Source organism: Scardinius erythrophthalmus (genome assembly GCF_964197995.2).
Source record: "Scardinius erythrophthalmus genome assembly, chromosome: 16".
Classification (NCBI taxonomy): domain Eukaryota; kingdom Metazoa; phylum Chordata; class Actinopteri; order Cypriniformes; family Leuciscidae; genus Scardinius; species Scardinius erythrophthalmus.
The window spans coordinates 6,248,383-6,266,427 of record NC_138236.1 but is presented as its reverse complement, the minus strand read 5'-3'; the positions used below and the strand labels follow the sequence as shown (position 1 = coordinate 6,266,427).

At 35.8% G+C, this 18,045-nt stretch overlaps 1 protein-coding gene across 1 annotated transcript; it reads right to left on the bottom strand.

Annotated features, from left to right (window-relative positions):
* Positions 1-1,076: 1,076 nt before the first annotated feature.
* hpn (hepsin) lies at positions 1,077-17,193 on the bottom strand (the record flags this gene model as incomplete). The annotated part of the gene is made up of 12 exons (XM_081388032.1): positions 1,077-1,130; positions 1,234-1,398; positions 2,440-2,582; positions 4,762-4,857; positions 7,861-8,057; positions 8,703-8,868; positions 8,956-8,996; positions 9,993-10,109; positions 10,243-10,372; positions 11,928-11,969; positions 12,081-12,182; positions 17,175-17,193. 12 exons carry the CDS (start codon positions 17,191-17,193, stop codon positions 1,077-1,079), a joined length of 1,272 nt encoding a protein of 423 aa, XP_081244158.1.
* Between the last annotated feature and the right edge of the window lie 852 nt (positions 17,194-18,045).

Here is an 18,045-nt window from a genome sequence, read left to right as displayed (position 1 = left end):
CATATATTTAAAAATTTTTGATGCCAAACACTCTGTGCAAACCTGCAATAAACTAGGATAAAAATATCTTTGAATGTTTAACAAAAATATTTATTATTTCATTTATTTGTGTGTGTATATATATATATACACACACACACACACACACACACACACACACACACACACACACATAAATGAAATAATAAATAAAAATGTATGTCCGGCCTAGGAAAATTGACATCTTCACCCTTCATTCAAATATGGTTAAAAATTAGATTTTGTAAGCATATTGCATGTTGTGTTTGGAGTCAATTGTTTTATTTGTCATTTTTAATTTTTGGCCAGGCTGTCATACAGAGAAATTATGAATGCATGCAAAAACAAGAGAGAACCAATGGAATATTAATAATTGATTATGTTGTAGTCAGTGTCCGCTTTTTCTTGTGAGCTTGTTGTTTTTCTATGCGTTTGTTTTGTATATTAAAACCTGTAGTTGTAGTTGGCCAAATAATTTTGTTAGATAAATATCTTAACCAAGTTTTGTTCTACCTTCATATTTATAATTACTAAACATTACATATTACATTATATTACATTAATAATATATATATGTATATATATATATATATATATTATGGTTTAATCGAACTTGTAGGGTCATTAAAAACAAATATCCCCTCAAGACATCACTTTTTGCCACTATTGTATGTGTGTGTGTGTGTGTGTGTGTGTGTGTGTGTGTGTGTGTGTGTGTGTGTGTGTGTGTGTGTATTGTATTCATATATATATATATATATATACGAGCGCTATTGGGTTGAGCCAAAATTGCAAATTTGATTATCGTACTATACTTTGGAGACACGTTTTACGGTAAAAAAGAAAACACATTTTATGGTAATTGCCAGCATCACAAATGGTTCTTGACCTCCATGAGTCAGATATTGCAAAAGATTTTTGTCCTTGAGACAGGTTGATCATCACAGAACATCAGATCAACATCAGACGTCTGATCTCAGCCACAGATCCGAGCAACCAATCTGACCTCAACGGGCAATATTTCAGTCTCATATAAAACATTTCTCCACTCTGAATGGCTATGGTGTAACCGCCCGTGCCATTTTGTGCACTCCTGGGGAATTCTCATACATCTATGGAGGTAAACGTGAGAGAAAAGTGAGGTAAAGTTTGTTTTAATGATGTTTTAATGTAGATAAGCTGATGAAAGTGTGCCGGTCATCCAGCATCACTCACCCTCATGGCTGTAGAAATCCAGGGCAGAAAGCGTGACACACGGGTGTAGACGCCGGGCTTCTTGGCCATGGCACAGCCTGTGCCCCAGCTTACCACCCCCAGCAAACGATAGCGGCTGGTCTTAGACAGGACATCCGCTGCTACAAAAGGACCACCACTGTCCCCCTGACATCATATGAGAGATTATATCATGTCAAAATCAGTGAACAATGCCACAGTAAATGGAAGCTAAGTGGGCAGCATCATGAAAAAACATTTAAAACATGCAACTTTTCTAAAAGTGTAACCACATTTATACCATTTTCTAAAACGGACTGAAACATTACATATGCTATCAGAACGATGCAGTTTTAATTCAGTAACACTTTTCAATAAGGTTCCACATTTTAGTTAACTACATTACTTAACATGAACTAAAAATTAATACTTCTAAAGTATTTCTTTATCTCAGTTAATGTTACTAATACATTATTAAGATCAAACGTTGTATCTGTTAATATTATTTAATGGACCAGAGCTAACATGAACTTACAATGGTTAGTTGTATTTTTATTAACTAAGTAACAAAGATTAATAAATATGGTAACAAATTAACAAATGTATTGCTCATTGTTAGTGTTAGTTAATGTATTTACTGATGTTAACAAATGGGCCTTACTGTAAAGTGTTTGTAAGCAATTTCAGTACTTCAACTTATTTTATTACAGTTAGTGGCCAAGGCTGGTCTTACAGAGGACCACCGCTGTCTCCGATAAGAGACAGTACCATAACTGAGCTCATATCAGTTCACAGTTCCCCACTGCCACAAGTACATTAGTTATGAATGTCTCCCTCTAGTGGCTGTGTGCAGCGCTGCTCAGTGATGTTCAATCCTGGTCCTGGGGATCCACCGCTCTGCACATTTTGTATGTCTCTCTTATCTGACACACTTACTGTAGTTCAGTTCACAGAGCTCTCACCTAAAGAGCTGATGATCTGAATCAGGGGGTGTAAATAAGGGAACTGTGTACAGAGGGCCCATAAGGATCTCCCCGATTTCTAAAGGAAGGGAATATACACCCACGCGGTAACACGAGGGGGCCAGATGCACTAAACTGTACAGGGGGTCCACTTAACCTAGAGACACCACTGGCGGTGGGTCCCCAGGACCAGGACTGAAAACCACTGATCTAGACTGATGATGTCATAGACTGGCAGATGCTGTACCTGGCAGGAGTCGGTTCCTCCCTTCTCATAACCAGCACAGAACATGGTGGTGGTGACCTGGTTGTCATAGTAATCAGGACCATTGCACACAGCATCACTGATGATGGGCACATGGGCTTCCTGGAGAACGTTGGCTTGAGTGCCTGCAAGAAATAAAGACATGTGAAGGAGGGAGTCAGAGCGAAGCTCAAACAAAGGTTTATGATTTCTAGAATCCTTAAAGCTACACTGTGTAGGATTTTCTCCCATCTAGCGGTGAAATTGTTTATGAATACCAACTGAATATTACTTTCTAGCCCCTCCCATTCCGAGGGCATTTTAACTCCTACGGTGGCCATATTATTTCAAATCTGCCGGCAGTAGCGAGTAATCTCCCCCTCGCATTCGTCACGTTGCCACTGAGTGTAAAAACGCGAAAGGCGAAGCTTGAATTTCCAGGTATGTCCCTCTTTGGATAATGTATTTTCAAGATGGAGGCGCAACATGGCTGCCGCCATTCGAGCGACTCGCTCGTATGTATTCTAAATGGCAGATTCTACGCTTACGAGAATACTTGATTAGTTGGTAGAAGTCCATTTTTTAAGTTGATTCTTAGTAAAAAACACTTTGATCTTTCAAAATTATATGTGCTCATTAATGTGTAAACAAAGTGTTTTTTGCTAAGAATCAACTTAAAAAAATTACACAGTGTAGCTTTAAGAGAATATTGAGAGTTTTCAACCTAGTGTCATCTGTTGCCTTCAAGTCATGTTAATGTTCATATTTAAAAGAAGTGTAATGCATTACACTGTTGCCTTACTTATAAAAAGCAGTTAATAACAGTGTGTTGCATTGTCACTTTTTATGGGAAGTAACTTTTGCTTTACATTTTCTCTGTTGTGACATTGGACAAGGACATAATAAGTTATAAAAATTGTGAATGTCTTGATACATTGTATCCTGTGATGTAAATGCATTTGCGTGGTAAAGGTATGGAAACACATTTATGATATTGCATGAACATTATATGCGAATAAAAGCACAAATGCATTTACTCAGGAAATATTCATGATATTCGCGATTTTAATCTTTATAACTTACTACTATGATCCAGGCCAATTCGTTTCAGGCATGTTTCTCTTGTTTTCCATTGGTGATTCATTTGCAAATTGGCTGTGTTTATGTTCATTAATCTCATAAATATGATCATTCTGACATGACATGAAGGCTGGCATGCTGTCAATTACCAATACGTGACCCTCAGTGTTTATGAACAAACAGGTAATGTGTTTATAGTAAATGAGAGCTTAGCAGGTAAGTGGACAGCATCATGAATAAACATTTAATACATTCAACTGTTCTAAAAGTATAACCATTTTATTATCATTATATACTATATAGTATTCATTTATATATATATATATATATATATATATATATATATATATATATATATATATTATAGTATTATTAAAGTAATATTATTATAGTTTTATTTCAAGTTTTATTTTATTTATTTATTTATATTTATTTCAGCTTTAGTTTTAAATTAAAATGAAAAATCAGAAATTAAATAAGTCGAATATTTTCAACTAATATTTACAGTATATTTCACTCAAAGATTTAGTTAATTCCATGTGAAACAATAATTAATAATTAAGAGGAGTACTTATTATGGAAATAATATACCTAAAATACTTAATGTAATGTAACTTAAATTAATGCAATTAAAGCAGCCTGGTTTCACAGACAGGGCTCAGATTTAGGCCTTAGTTCAATTAGGACATTTAAGTATCTTTTATAAACGTGCCATAATTTTTTTTAATTTTTTTTTTACATTATTGGTGTGAATCTTGAGACAAAACAATGGCACTGAAATATTTTAAGTATATTTGCCAGTGCAAATTGCTTTCAGTTAAAACAGTTCAAACATGCATTTTAGTCTGGGACTAGGCTAAAGAAAACCAGGGATACAAGTGCACTGCAAAATTCAATACTATTAAGTATTAACTATTACTAGGCTATTAATTAAGGGATAACAACACTGGAATGATGTGATAGAATCAAACTCAATAAACATAATCAGATATTCCCCCACTAAGAAAAGTAGTTTATACTAAAGAATTAATTTAAGTGATTTTATGTGTTTAAAAGTACTTTAAAAAAGTCAGAAGTTCACACACGTGGTTAATTCAAGCAGAACAGCACTCACACAGGTCACTGACACAAAGGTCAAAGAGACAGACAGACAGCAAGTCTCGAGTTCCAGGTAAAGATGATAAACACTGTAATATGGCACAACAGTGACCTTTAAATTAAGACACAGAATGAGACATTACTAACCATAATATTCCATGTTACCCCAGCCAGTTACTGTTCCTATCTGCCCATCTGCCAAACGCTGGCCGTAGGTCGGAAGACACACTGGCTGTATATAATCTAAAACACAAAAGAGATTATGTCAGCTGGGGAAGGAAAACAGTTTCACATACAGTCATTCACAATTATCACGCTCCATTTCCTTTGACCTCGTGTAGCTCCGCCCCTTTTTTGCGCTGCTTGTTGTGTTCCGTCTTCCAGTTTGTATTTCCACAGCATGAAGGTAAGATCTTACGGATTTATGAATGAACCACTTGTTTTAAAATCTTCTACTGATATCTGTTATGACATTATATCTGTTATTCTACTGATATCTGTTATGACATTCGCTTCAAACATTGCAATGCCCACGATAACTGTCGTTGGAGGAACATGCCGATTTGTTGGGACTTTAGCTTATTCACTGTATCCCCCAGAGTTAGATAAGTCCATACATACACTTTTCATCTCCGTGCGTGCCGTAACTCTGTCTGACGCACCCACCGCTAGCCTAGCTTAGCACAAATACTGGAGGTAAACGGCTCCAGTTAGCATACTGCTCTCAATAAGTGACAAAATAACGCCAACATTTTCCTATTTACATGTTGTGATTTGTATAGTCACAGCGTATACAAATAACAAGGTCACATGAGACACAGCCATCTTCTAACCGTATACATACTGGGAACTATATTCTCAGAAGGCAAAGCACTGCTACTTGGGCGGAGTGATTTGCTCACAGCACCTGAGAAGCCCCGTGGTGAGGAGCAGAAAGTTCGCTCAGAGTTGGAGCAAATCCAAAATATGTTTACAGTTAGAAGATGGCTGTGTCTCATGTGACCTTGTTATTTACACGCTGTGACTATACAAATCACAACATGTAAATAGGAAAATGTTGGCGTTATTTTGTCACTTATTGGGAGCAGTATGCTAGCTGGAGCCGTTTACCTCCAGTCTTTGTGCTAAGCTAGGCTAGCGGTGGGTGCGTCAGACAGAGTTAAGGCACACACGGAGAGGAAAAGGGTATGTATGGACTTATCTAACTCTGGGGGATACGGTGAATAAGCTAAAGTCCCAAAAAGTCGGCGTGTTTCATTAACTCTACAATAAGAAGACCCACTTCACCAGCTAATTACTCTTCGACAGCAATAGAAAGAGAGCTACCGCGAAAACAGAAGTTCAAAAACAAGGTTCTCTGTTGTGGAAAAAAGTTTTTTTTTAAATATTCTTCACACTAAGAAAAAATAGGTTCTTTTAAGAACTGTTTGCTAAAAGGTTATTTAGGAACCAAAAAAATGGTTCTTCTATTGCATCACTGCGAACCCAACCCCCCCCCCCCCCCCCCCCCCCGCGTTAACTTTAATTTTTTGAGAGCAAAATCTTTTCAGAATAAAATCCAAAGTTTTCCTTTCAACATTCTGTTTAACTATACAGAAAACTGTGAATATGAGCAAAAGCTTTGTCCTTCAGGAAAAGTACTGTCTTTTGTTTCGACTCAAGGCCGTGTGGACATAGAGGAGCTTTGTTCTCAGGACGAGCAACCTGAGACCAGAGGGAGGTTTTACTATAATGCTGTGTGTTCACCCAGACAGGCCTGTAACATACCACTACTACCTAATGAAAAACACCTCAAAACAAACTCCAATTAAACTGCTGCTAGAAAAGATTTGTCCTTGTTACACAGAGACATGTATCTTTTATGAACAAATTATTTTATAAAAAATACTTTTGTGTTAAGATGCTATTTACTGTAATATTTAAAAGACACTTTTATTCAGAGTGGTTAAAGCAAACGTTTTCCAATCATTTTTCTGTCCACACCTAAAGCAAAAAGGCAGCCAATCAGAACAAATTGGATATTTAATATATTTACATGGAGCCAGATTTTGACCAAGGAAATTACACTTTATTTTAATGGTCCTTCGGTTGATTCGGTTGTCTATAAGTAACGTTGCACCTACATGCCAACTAATTCTCATTAGAGTATTAGTAGATTATTAAAGGTCCCGTTGCATGCGATTCCATGTTTCAAACTTTAGTTAGTGTGTAATGTTGCTGTTAGAGCATAAATAATATCTGTAAAATTATAAAGCTCAAAGTTCAATGCCAAGCGAGATATTTTATTTAACAGAAGTTGACTACAAAAAACGGCTCGATTGGACTACACCCCTCTACATCCTGCATTGGTGACATCACCAGAACCGTTTCTTGACTAACCTCCGCCCACAGGAATGCTCCCTCAACTCTACTGGCTACTTGCGCACTTCTTATAACTTAGCCTACTGTGTTTACTCAGCTCTTACGGTGATTTTCTGAAGTAAAACTGACGCTTCATCTTTTGTGTGATGTACAATAAACTTTATTAAACTCATCAGTACATGTTTGATCATCATTCAGACAGCAGACTTGTAGGCTATTAATAAATAATGGATACATAGCCTACAAGCAGATGACAAATACGTTATAATAACTGTAATTAAACTACTAAACTATACCTGTTTCATCTCTATACAGCAATCTGACTCTGTAGGCATTATTGTCCGACTCGAAATGAACGCCGTTACTGAGAGTTTCTGATATTATCATCATTCCGTGAGATGAATTTTTCCTGACAGACTGAGCACGAGCTCATGAAGCTCCGCCCCCTGTGTCGTCCAGCAGCACCTCATTTGCATTTAAAGGGGACACACTGAAACGGCTCGTTTTTCTGAGCCCCAAAAAATGTCAATTTAAACATGCTGTAAAAAATGATCTGTTGGGTATTTTGAGCTCAAACTTCACATACACACTCTGGGGACATCAGAGACTTATTTTACATCTTGTGAAAAGGGGCATAGAACGGGACCTTTAATAAACTGTTAGGTTATAGGGTTAGTAGAATAAGTTGACTTGCAAAGCTACTTATAGTCAGTAAATGTCTGTTAGGGAGACAAATAAAGTGTTAGCAGATATTACAGTCTACTAATACTCTAATGACTGCTAGTTGACATGTAGATGCAATGTTACTTATAGTCAACAAAATGTATAAAGAGGACCATCAAAATAAAGTGTTACCATTTTCTGTAGTTCTGTGTAAAAACTCACCAGTGAAATGCAGAGGTTTTGTCAGCGCCAGGACTGCAATGTCACGACTGTTGTCATCAATGTTGGCGTCGACGAAGGGCAGGTAGCTGCTGTGGTAGACAACAGTCTTCACCTCGGCAATCACAACGTTCTTACGGATGGGAGTGTTGTAGATCGATCCCATCAGAACCCGCCAGCGTGACACGTGGCGATACCTCCTGAGGATTACAAGCCTGAGAGTGAGATCTTGCAGATAGATGTTTTTTTTAGCTTGTTGTTATCATGTTGCTAACATGTTTTAACACATTGCTAGCATGTTTTAGCATGGTTTTAAAGATATAGGCCTACAATGAAAGATGGACAGATTGACGTTGCTACTCATTTTAGCATGGTGCTAGCATGTTTTAGCTTGCTTAGGAGTTGTTCACATGGAGCTATAGCTTGTTTTAACTTGTTTCTAGAAATTTTTAACATGCTGCTATCATGTTTTAACACATTGCTAGCATGTTTAGCATGGTTTTAAAGCCATTTAACACATTTCTAGCATGTTTTAGTACAGTAGTAAAAATTTAAATATCAAGCCACCTTCATTTATATAGTGCTTACAATACAGATTGTTTCAAAGCAGCTTTACAGTGATGTTAGGAAATTAATGCAACAAAGATTGTTTTGGCTGTAAATCAGATCTAGAAGAAAGTCATTGTCCATCTTAAGTAAGTTTTTGATTGATTAATTTCTGTTGTAAAAATCAATAGTTATTAATTTGGGGGCTGCTTACACAACACAATTTTCAACTGAAAACCGAAAACTTTTAATGCGTTCTGGACGTTCGAGAATATGGGTGTAAAATGTGTGTCACTCACTCAGGAAAGCAGTGTGCAGCACTGACAATCCAGCGATCGGAAATGATGGATCCACCGCATTGGTGAACTCCATCATACTGTAAGCTGACCTGCCACGGCCACGAACCCTGGCGAGCATCGACACCCCCCACGATCCGCTCTTCAGGCAGCATACGACGACCACAGTCTACAGCGATAGAGAGTCAACAGATCATGTAGCCTATTTGCGGTGAAGAAATATTCTAAATGCTACAAAATGAGTTGTAGCACTTACCCTGACAAATCACCTCTAGTATCTGACCTTTGTCACATTTACTGAAACAGAAATGAAACATCAGAATGTTAAGACTATTGCAACCGGTTCTTATCTTTTTTGTTTAAAATACTCTTATTACAATTTAAAATCACTGTTTTCTATCTGAATGTATTTAAAAATGTAACCTATTAATGATGCACAGCTGCATTTTCAGCATCATTACTCCAGTCTTCAGTGTCACATGATCCTTCAGAAATCATTGAAAACCATGATAGCTACACTATAACATTCAAAGTTTTGGGGTAAGTAATTTGGTAATGTTACAAAAGATTTCTATTTTAAATAAATGCTGTTCTTTTGAACTTTCCGTGAATCAAAGAATCCTGAAAAAATGTCACAGCTTCCACAAAAATATTAAGCATATCTATTAAATTTTCAAAATGGATAACAGTAAGAATCATTATTAATAACTGAGCAGCAAATCAGCATATTAGAATGATTTCTGAAGGATCATGTGACACTGAAGACTGGAGTAATGATGCTGAAAATTCAGCTTTGATCACAGGAATTAAATGCTGAAATAAAAAAACGAGTAAATTTAAATTGTAATAATAATCACAATATTACTTTTTTTTTTTATATTTGTGATCAAATAAAAGCCTGGGTGAGCATAAAAGACTTCATATCATAATTATCATAACTGTTATAAAATCATAATTATTCCAAACTCTTGACCAGTAGTGTAATCAAAGATCAAGAGAGCGGCCAGAAAGTGTATTTCTCCCTTGATGGCCATTGAAAGCAACATATGAAATCACAAATATTTCAATATATTATAGATTTTTTAAACCAGTTTTGGTAGACTATTTAAAATGCAAAATGTATAGCTTGCTATAGAGAATGCTAACTGAGAGCTTTCTCCAGGTAATATAGCCCCCCTTGATGCAAACAATGGCTAAAAGGGAACTGTTTGAAAGTTTCTTTTTTTAATTCAGTTTGGTGATGTTCATGGTGCATATATTTATATTTAATCATATGAAAAGGTAATGTCTTACCAAGGATAGAGGGCTGTTTTTATCTTCTTCCCGTATGTTAACTCACTATCTTTCACGCAGAAAAAATCTCGCTCACCACCATTGTCAGGAGCACATGTGGCTGAGACATTTACTGCACTGAATGGAAAGAAAAAATGCAAATCAAGACATAACTAAAACAGTGATGAATTTCAGTCAACAATTGAATCTGGCTTGACTAAATGAATGTCTATACCTGAGAAACAGTGAGCCTGGCATGCTTGTTTGTTACCTGATGAAGCCCATCTCCTCACAGCTGATGTTGGCGATGAGCTGGTTGACGCTGGACGAGCAGACGTGTCTCCATCTCCGCTGGGTGGAGTCGAACACTCTCAGCCTCTGGTCAGCTGCACTCACCTGCACTGCAGGACATAATGAAGACAGTCCGTGGGTTCATACTATTTTAGATTCATACTGTATATATTTAGTAGACTTAAAAAAAAAAAACTAAAATTATGTATACTAATTAGGGGTGTAACGATACCCTAATGTCACAATTCGATACATATCACGATACTGATCTCACGATACTATATAATTACGATACTCCAAGACATATGGTAAAAGGTTAAAAAACATGTTCTGTTGATTAAAATGCTAAATTTGGTATTACATTGTGGGTGTAAATGAATAGAATTGGACTTGGTGCTGGTAACCCAATTCACAGGACAATAGAGACACCAGAATAAAAATATTCATGATTCTGAAGTGGAAAATACAGAATTATTTTAGATTTCATTTACTAGATATATTTAAAATAATGTAGGCCACTTTTTACTGGTAACATGAGACATTTGGCATTATCAGGATCCACAAATATTCCCCCATTGCATTATTATTCATTATATTCAACATTATATATAGTAGTTTAATGTAGTACTGACACTAAAACTCTGTAAACTTGAATTGTTTGAATTAAACTTGAACTTTACACAATACATATTGGCACTATCCACGATACATACTGTTGCATTTTTGTATTGCGATATATTGTGACATGATATATTGTTACACCCCAATTAATAATATTATTTAACTGCAGTCCGTAGTTTTTTTCTCTTTGTCGCCATCTCTGTTCGAAATCTGCAATTGCAGTTATTCAAGGAATTATCAACTTTACGTGGGTTGTGCCTCGGCACGGCACAGCGCGGATGAATCCGATGTTTTGAGGAGAATGTGCGGCTGTCAGTCGCCGCCGGTGTGGATACTGTCATTCGCAAACACAGATTCTACTTTTTGGAAGTATGACCAACATAAGAATTTTCACCGGAAAATGTCGTCTGAACAAGTAACATCCACTTTTGTTCTGACCAACTAAGGGAAAAAAAGCATTGCAGTAAATCGCGCTGATTAAATCTAACGATCTCTTATCATATCACCGTACAAATTATACTTTGTTCTCAAATTGTTAATGTTTACAACATCAGCACTGCGTGACTACATTTAATGACCTTTCCGATATTTATCCTTGTTTTTGCGGTTGCAGTCACTTTTTTTCTGTAGCCACTCCGAAGTCCGAAGTCTTTTGCATTTTACAACGGGTGAATCTCCAGTTTTCACTGATGATTGTCGTTTGAACCTTTCTGGATCCGCCATCAAATTGCTAAGTTTATTTATATTAAGTGCTGTGAGAAAAGGCTATAAATCTCCACCTCCAACATCCTCACACTCAATATAGCCTACTAGCTGAGACTCTTCTTTATGTGTACAGATGACGCAAAGACATGCTCGAATTTCCCGCAGAAATCCACCAGTTCCACTGGAATTAAAAACTTTATTACAAGCTTACCGTTTTGAATCGAGCTATGGCAAGCAGATAGTTTATTTTGGATAATTTTTAACCCAAAAAAGTTACGGACTGCAGCTTTTAAATATACTATTAATATATTTAAATGTAATTAAAAAAGCAATGCTTACCATCAAATAATCCAGTATCTTCTGTTGTTCTAAGATACGTGACTGAAAATCAAACAAACAGAACAAGTGTAATGAGTCTCTGGAGTATTCCATTAAATCAGCAGTTCCTAGAAGCAAACTGGAATTCCCAGAAAGCCGAGCCGAAAGTCTTACCAAGGGCCCAGATTGCGGCTCCCAGTCCCCCCAGTATGATCAAGATCACGGCTACCGCAGCGACCACACGATACGGACTGAAGATGGTCATCCCTGGACTTCCTGTAGGACAGAAACCAACAGGACAGTACATGTATTTAATGCAGTAATGTGAGATTTTTGAATGTTAAAATACATGCTTGTGAGCAAACACATAAATCATGACAAAGCTGATGAAAAGAACAGAACCATGAACAAAATCAATAGTCCAAAGTCATCAATTCCTCTCTGCTAAAGTAAACGGGACTGAATTTCAATGTCAAGATCAGCTTTCTCTCCACACACGCACACACACACACATTGGGTTTACATGTTTTATGAGGACATTCCATAGACATAATAATTTGTATACTGTACAAACTGTAATTTCATTCTCTTAACCCTAAACCTACTCATCACAGAAAACTTTCTGCATTTTCAAAAAACATCACTTAATATGATTTCTAAGCTGTTTTCCTGACACCAAAAAATTTCCCCACAATGACAAGGATTTTGGGTTTTGCCATCTCTGTGGGGACATTTTATCCACATAACATTGAGTATACCTGGACCACACACACACATAGAGAGAGAGAGAGAGAGAGAGAGAGAGAGAGAGAGAGAGAGAGAGAGAGAGAGAGAGAGAGAGAGAGCAGTGTCAGCATGTTCCTAGACAAAATAGATGTAACCATGTCAGTGTTATTGACCAATGCCAAAAAACATATAATATCCAGACCTGCATGCACTGATCATTTACAAGTTCTACCATTTACAAGCCCTACTTTATTATCAATCAATATCTCAATCAATAGCCATTATCATCCTAGATAAAACACCCACCAAATATAAATGACTTTGAAATACATATAAGTCATATGTATCCTGCTTCGCAGATGTTTATTTATTTTATTCTGAGAAAAACACCCTAATAATCTCACACGTGTCTCTTTTAGAGTTTCAGAGGATCTCAACAATGATTAGAAAGATCATTGTTGATTGCAAAGAAAGATAGATGATTGGAAAGAACAATGATTGCCAAGATATGGAAACAAAAGTTATGAAATATAAAAACACGCATCCCTAAATTATGTATTCAAACCATTAATAAAATATAAATAAAATTATATATTAATAGCATTTACTCTTTTTTTTTTTGCTACTGTCTTATTTTTTTTTAATTGTTTGCTTCTCCTAATAAATTTATTCTTGACGTGAAAGAATCCAATAACAGTAGAAACAGAGAAGGAAAAAAAGAATAATATTTCCTTTTCAATAAATCAAAATGATAAAGTTTAAAGAAAATAATATATTTTTATATTATATTAATATTTAACATTGCTTTTTAAATATATATTATTTCTGAATTGTTGTTTTTATTGCCTTGCCATATTGTCCTTAAACTTAACTTAATGGACACATTTTTCTTCATTTTCACTTTGATTTGCTCATGTTAAAAAAAGAGGAATAATGCATCCTTCTTAAGTGTACATTTTGATTTCTTTTACTTTTATTAAAAGCCAATGAAATGAAAAATCATAATAGGTGGCTTTCCTGCTATGCTTGATGCTAAATGTGTAAAATACTGTCATAGGCAAAAAAATCATATTTTTAAGGAAATAATATAAAGTTTTAGATTTCATGAGCTCAAAAATAGCAATCTCTGAGCAATAATACAGGCCAGAATCAAACCTGCATCCCCAACATTTCAAGCTCACGCCTCACTGTACCAATGTGCCACGGCTCCAACCAGAATAAACTATATTCATTGACAAGACTCAATATGCTAAAATAAACATGGATCACCAGGACCATATCCTGTGGGCTTTTTAATAATATTTAAAGACGTCCTATTGTACATTTTCATCTTCAGTGTGTAATGTAACTATTGAAAAAGTTCTGCAAAGATACACAAAGTCACTCCAAAGGCATATACTGTCACACAACGCGTGTACACTCTGCTTATTACACACACAGGGACGTGCAGCAGCACACAAACATGCCAAATATTAAAAATTAAAGGATTACAATGTAAAGTATTATTATTCTGTACATAAAGATATGGTGGAATCCGGCTTGTCCCATAGTTGGTCTGCTTGCTCGCTTTAACCTCGCGCACAAGCTGATCCGTTTCCTTGCTAGAGAAGCGTTCAGCTTTTCCACTTGCAAATTCCGCCATATAAATAGCGAATCCGCCATAGCAGGAGCGCAACTGACTTTTAAAGGGAATGGGAGATGAGACTCTGATTGGTTTATTGCACGTTACGCCCAAAACACACACATTACTCATTAAGAGAACAACAGAGACAATCCTATAGACCATGCGCCGGGCGTGCCAACCATTTTTTTCCCGTCGTTAAACTAGCAAAAGTGGATTCGGATGCCCTAAGTGCACCATGCGCTTTAGACCATGTGCTTGGATCCTTAAAATAGGGCCCTTAATCTCTATATCAGTGCATACTGTTTTTTTTTTATGCCCTGAAACGCCTCCATTGCAGTCTTGAGTTTTCTTCCGGGAAACGAACACGCCACAATATTCTTTATTTGAATAATTCCCGCCCAAGCCATATGCAGAAAAGGGAGGTGAGGCCTGGTTGAGTTACGTTAGTAGTGTGTTTAAACTTGCGGTTATGGTAAGGGGCGTGACATTTCCCAAACACGCTCGAAGCGGTTGACCAATCACAACACATTGTGCTTTTCAGAAGAGAGGCTTCATAGAGACAGGAACTAAACGGGTACGTTTCCCAAAAGCACCGTTAGCCAAACTATGGTCGCAAGTTCCATTGAACTCTTTTGGTAACGACAGAACTTGCGCATCCAGAGCGTTACTGACACACTGGGAGAGGGAGAGAGAGATGCAGCACCAATATATGTGGAAAAATAATGTGCTATTTGAATATTCAAGCATGAAAAGCTATTTCAGACAGAAGCTCTGGTGTGATGATTAACAGTAGGCCCATCTGACATGCAGAGACTGTTCTGTCTGATAAGCCCAGAGCAAACAAACACACAAAACAGGTTACCGCAGCTCTGCAACAGGGCCGAACGCACAACCCTTTGCATGGGTCATAGGGACGCATCACGTAGAAACAGTCTTTATAGCATTTCAAGTATTTCTTATGATCCTCTTATGATGGTGCAAACAAGCAAATTATGTTAGATGTTTCTGTCATGATAAGAATTGATAAAATGAAAAAAAATGGTGGGGAATCGGCAGCTACTTTTCCATGATTCATTGAATTTCTAAGACCAAGAGCTGAGATAGGAATCCTATATTCTCTAACATTATTTCTTACACTACAGTACTGTATGTAAGCAGTAATGCACAGATACCCAGTCATCAGAGTAAAATAAAATGTAACATGGTCATCACAAGTGAAGTGAAATATTTATCAAGCAGTAATGACTAACTGTATTTTACCCTGCTCATTACACAATTACTTTGCCAATAAATTAATTCTGAAGTTGAAACTGTTTTGTTGAACGATGACGGCAAGTGATCGAAAAGATGCAAAACTAGAACATCTACACTACCGTTTAAATGTTTGGAGTAATATTTTATTTTTTTAAGAAATTTCTATTTTCATTCTTCAAAGACACATTGAATCGATCAGTAAAGATTTATAATGAATGATTAGAATCATTAAAACAATGTATTACTGTTTCAACATGAATATTAACATTGATAATAATCAGAAATGTTTCTTGAGCAGCATATTAGAATGATTTCTGAAGGATCATGTGACACTGAAGACTGGAGTAATGATGCTGAAAATTCAGCTTCGCACCACAGGAACACATTACATTTAAATTATAATCAAATAGAAAAAAAAGAGATTTTAATTTTTACAAATATTTCACAATATTACTATTTTACTGTATTTTGATTAAATAAATGCAGCCTTGGTGAGCATAAGAGACTTCTTTCAAAAATGAAACAATTGTACTAATCCCTTACTTTTGAATGGTGTAGAAATCAGTCATTTGCATGAATTATGCAGTTTAGCATTCTTATTGACCATTCAGAAAGTATTTCAAAATGCATCTAAATTATGAAATGATTTATTTATTTAGATGTTGGACTGAATCTATATGAGAACTGTTGTAAATTCTAGTTGTGAAACATCTTGGACATTGATACAAACTGTAAAAAAAAAAAAAAAAAAAAAAAAAGCTATATCAATGTAAAAAGAGAAAAGGCAAAATGTGACCATCCAAATCTCACCGTGACTCTCAACTGACCAGTGACTTTTTCTCCAAGCCCAGCTTTGAACAGTTACATTAGAGGTCAGAACAAAACTGAAACAGTGTGATGTTTTCCTGTTTGCTGTCTCTCGTTTCATTCCTGAGGATTTCCCCACTGCCTCAGACTGTTTCTACGGCACCTGCCATGACCCATTTGACCGGAGAACAAGTAGTACTTTTGTCTGAGTGGGGGGTGTGTGTATGAGACAGAGCTTCTTCATGGTACACTGCTCACTCTCTCTTTCTCTCTCTCTCTCTCTCTCCATACCTGGATGATTCATGTTTTGCAGACAAATTAAAACATCACAAGCCCCTTTACATGGGGTTAAAAATGAACATAATCAGAACAAAACTGTTGTGTCAGCTCTAAAATGTTCTGTATCCACTGTAAAGGAATGTTTTGGTCTAGAACAGTGTCTCATTTTTAATGAGAGAATTCAAATAGATGGTCAGATATTAAATATGAGCAGCCAGAACGACGATAAACAAATATAGTTTTGTTTTTGCTGTAGTTCATCTGAATTTACAAGCTCGCATAAAATATTGAATAGCATTTGTTTTTGAGAAAGACAATAAAGGTTCAGCTCTCTCAAGAGTGGATATATTTACAGTTAACCCTAATATAACCCTGATTTTCTTTTTATCCATTGTAAACATGAAAACATTATGGACAAATCACGTCACGTCATGTCTTGACACCTTTTGGCCTTTTGTCAAAGTGATACACCGACCAAAACAAATCGAGTACATGACCCATCACCGGCTAGCGGTTAATCTTTAACAAATCCAGTCGTCTGATGTAAAAAAAAGAGAGAGAAACAGCTCAGCACTCACCGATCTTCTTCTCTGGCATCTTTATCCAACAGAAAACTGACAAATAAGCTTGGAATGGATTCCAATGTTTCCTCCGCCAAACTTTGATTTGCTGCTTCTTTCAGACCTGGAAATGTTTCGAAAAGCTTAGAAATCATAATAACTGCTGTCACAGACACATATGGGTTAAGCAAGTTAAATAAACCAAAGTGCAAACTAAGAAAAACTTCAGAGGGTTACAGACAGTGCTGTTATTAACAATCACCGTCAAAAGTTTTTAACATAATGCTATAATAAAACAAATATTATTTCCCAAAATGTACCTTGTGGCATTAGTAATTAACTAAAAAACTTTCTTCATTAATATTTAAATTCAAACTTGTTTAAGTTGTAATTAATTTACCACTGTAAGATTGTAACCTTAAATGTTGTTTAATTTAAGCCAATTAAACTCAAGTTTTACATTTTAGAGGGCTTAAATGTTTTTAGTTTTGAGAGACTTAGCCTACTTTTTAATTTTTGTGTCTAGTGTTTTCAAGTATTCACATTTATTTTCTCGGGACATGAATCCATAGCATTTTATATACATATATATATATATATATATATATATATATATATATATATATATATATATATATATATATATATATATATATATATATATATATATATATATAAAAAGAAGAAGCAGCAGCTAATTTCACGTCCAGTTTATAATCAGTAAAACCCAATTTAACGAATTTTTTCCTAATGATCCGTTACATAAGCCCGTTACAAAAAATAAATAAATCTGGAGATGATGGTTATTATCATTATATGATATAAATTGACATTTTGTAAATATATAAAAATGAATGTCTTTTATTTCAAGTTGTCACTAATGCTCATA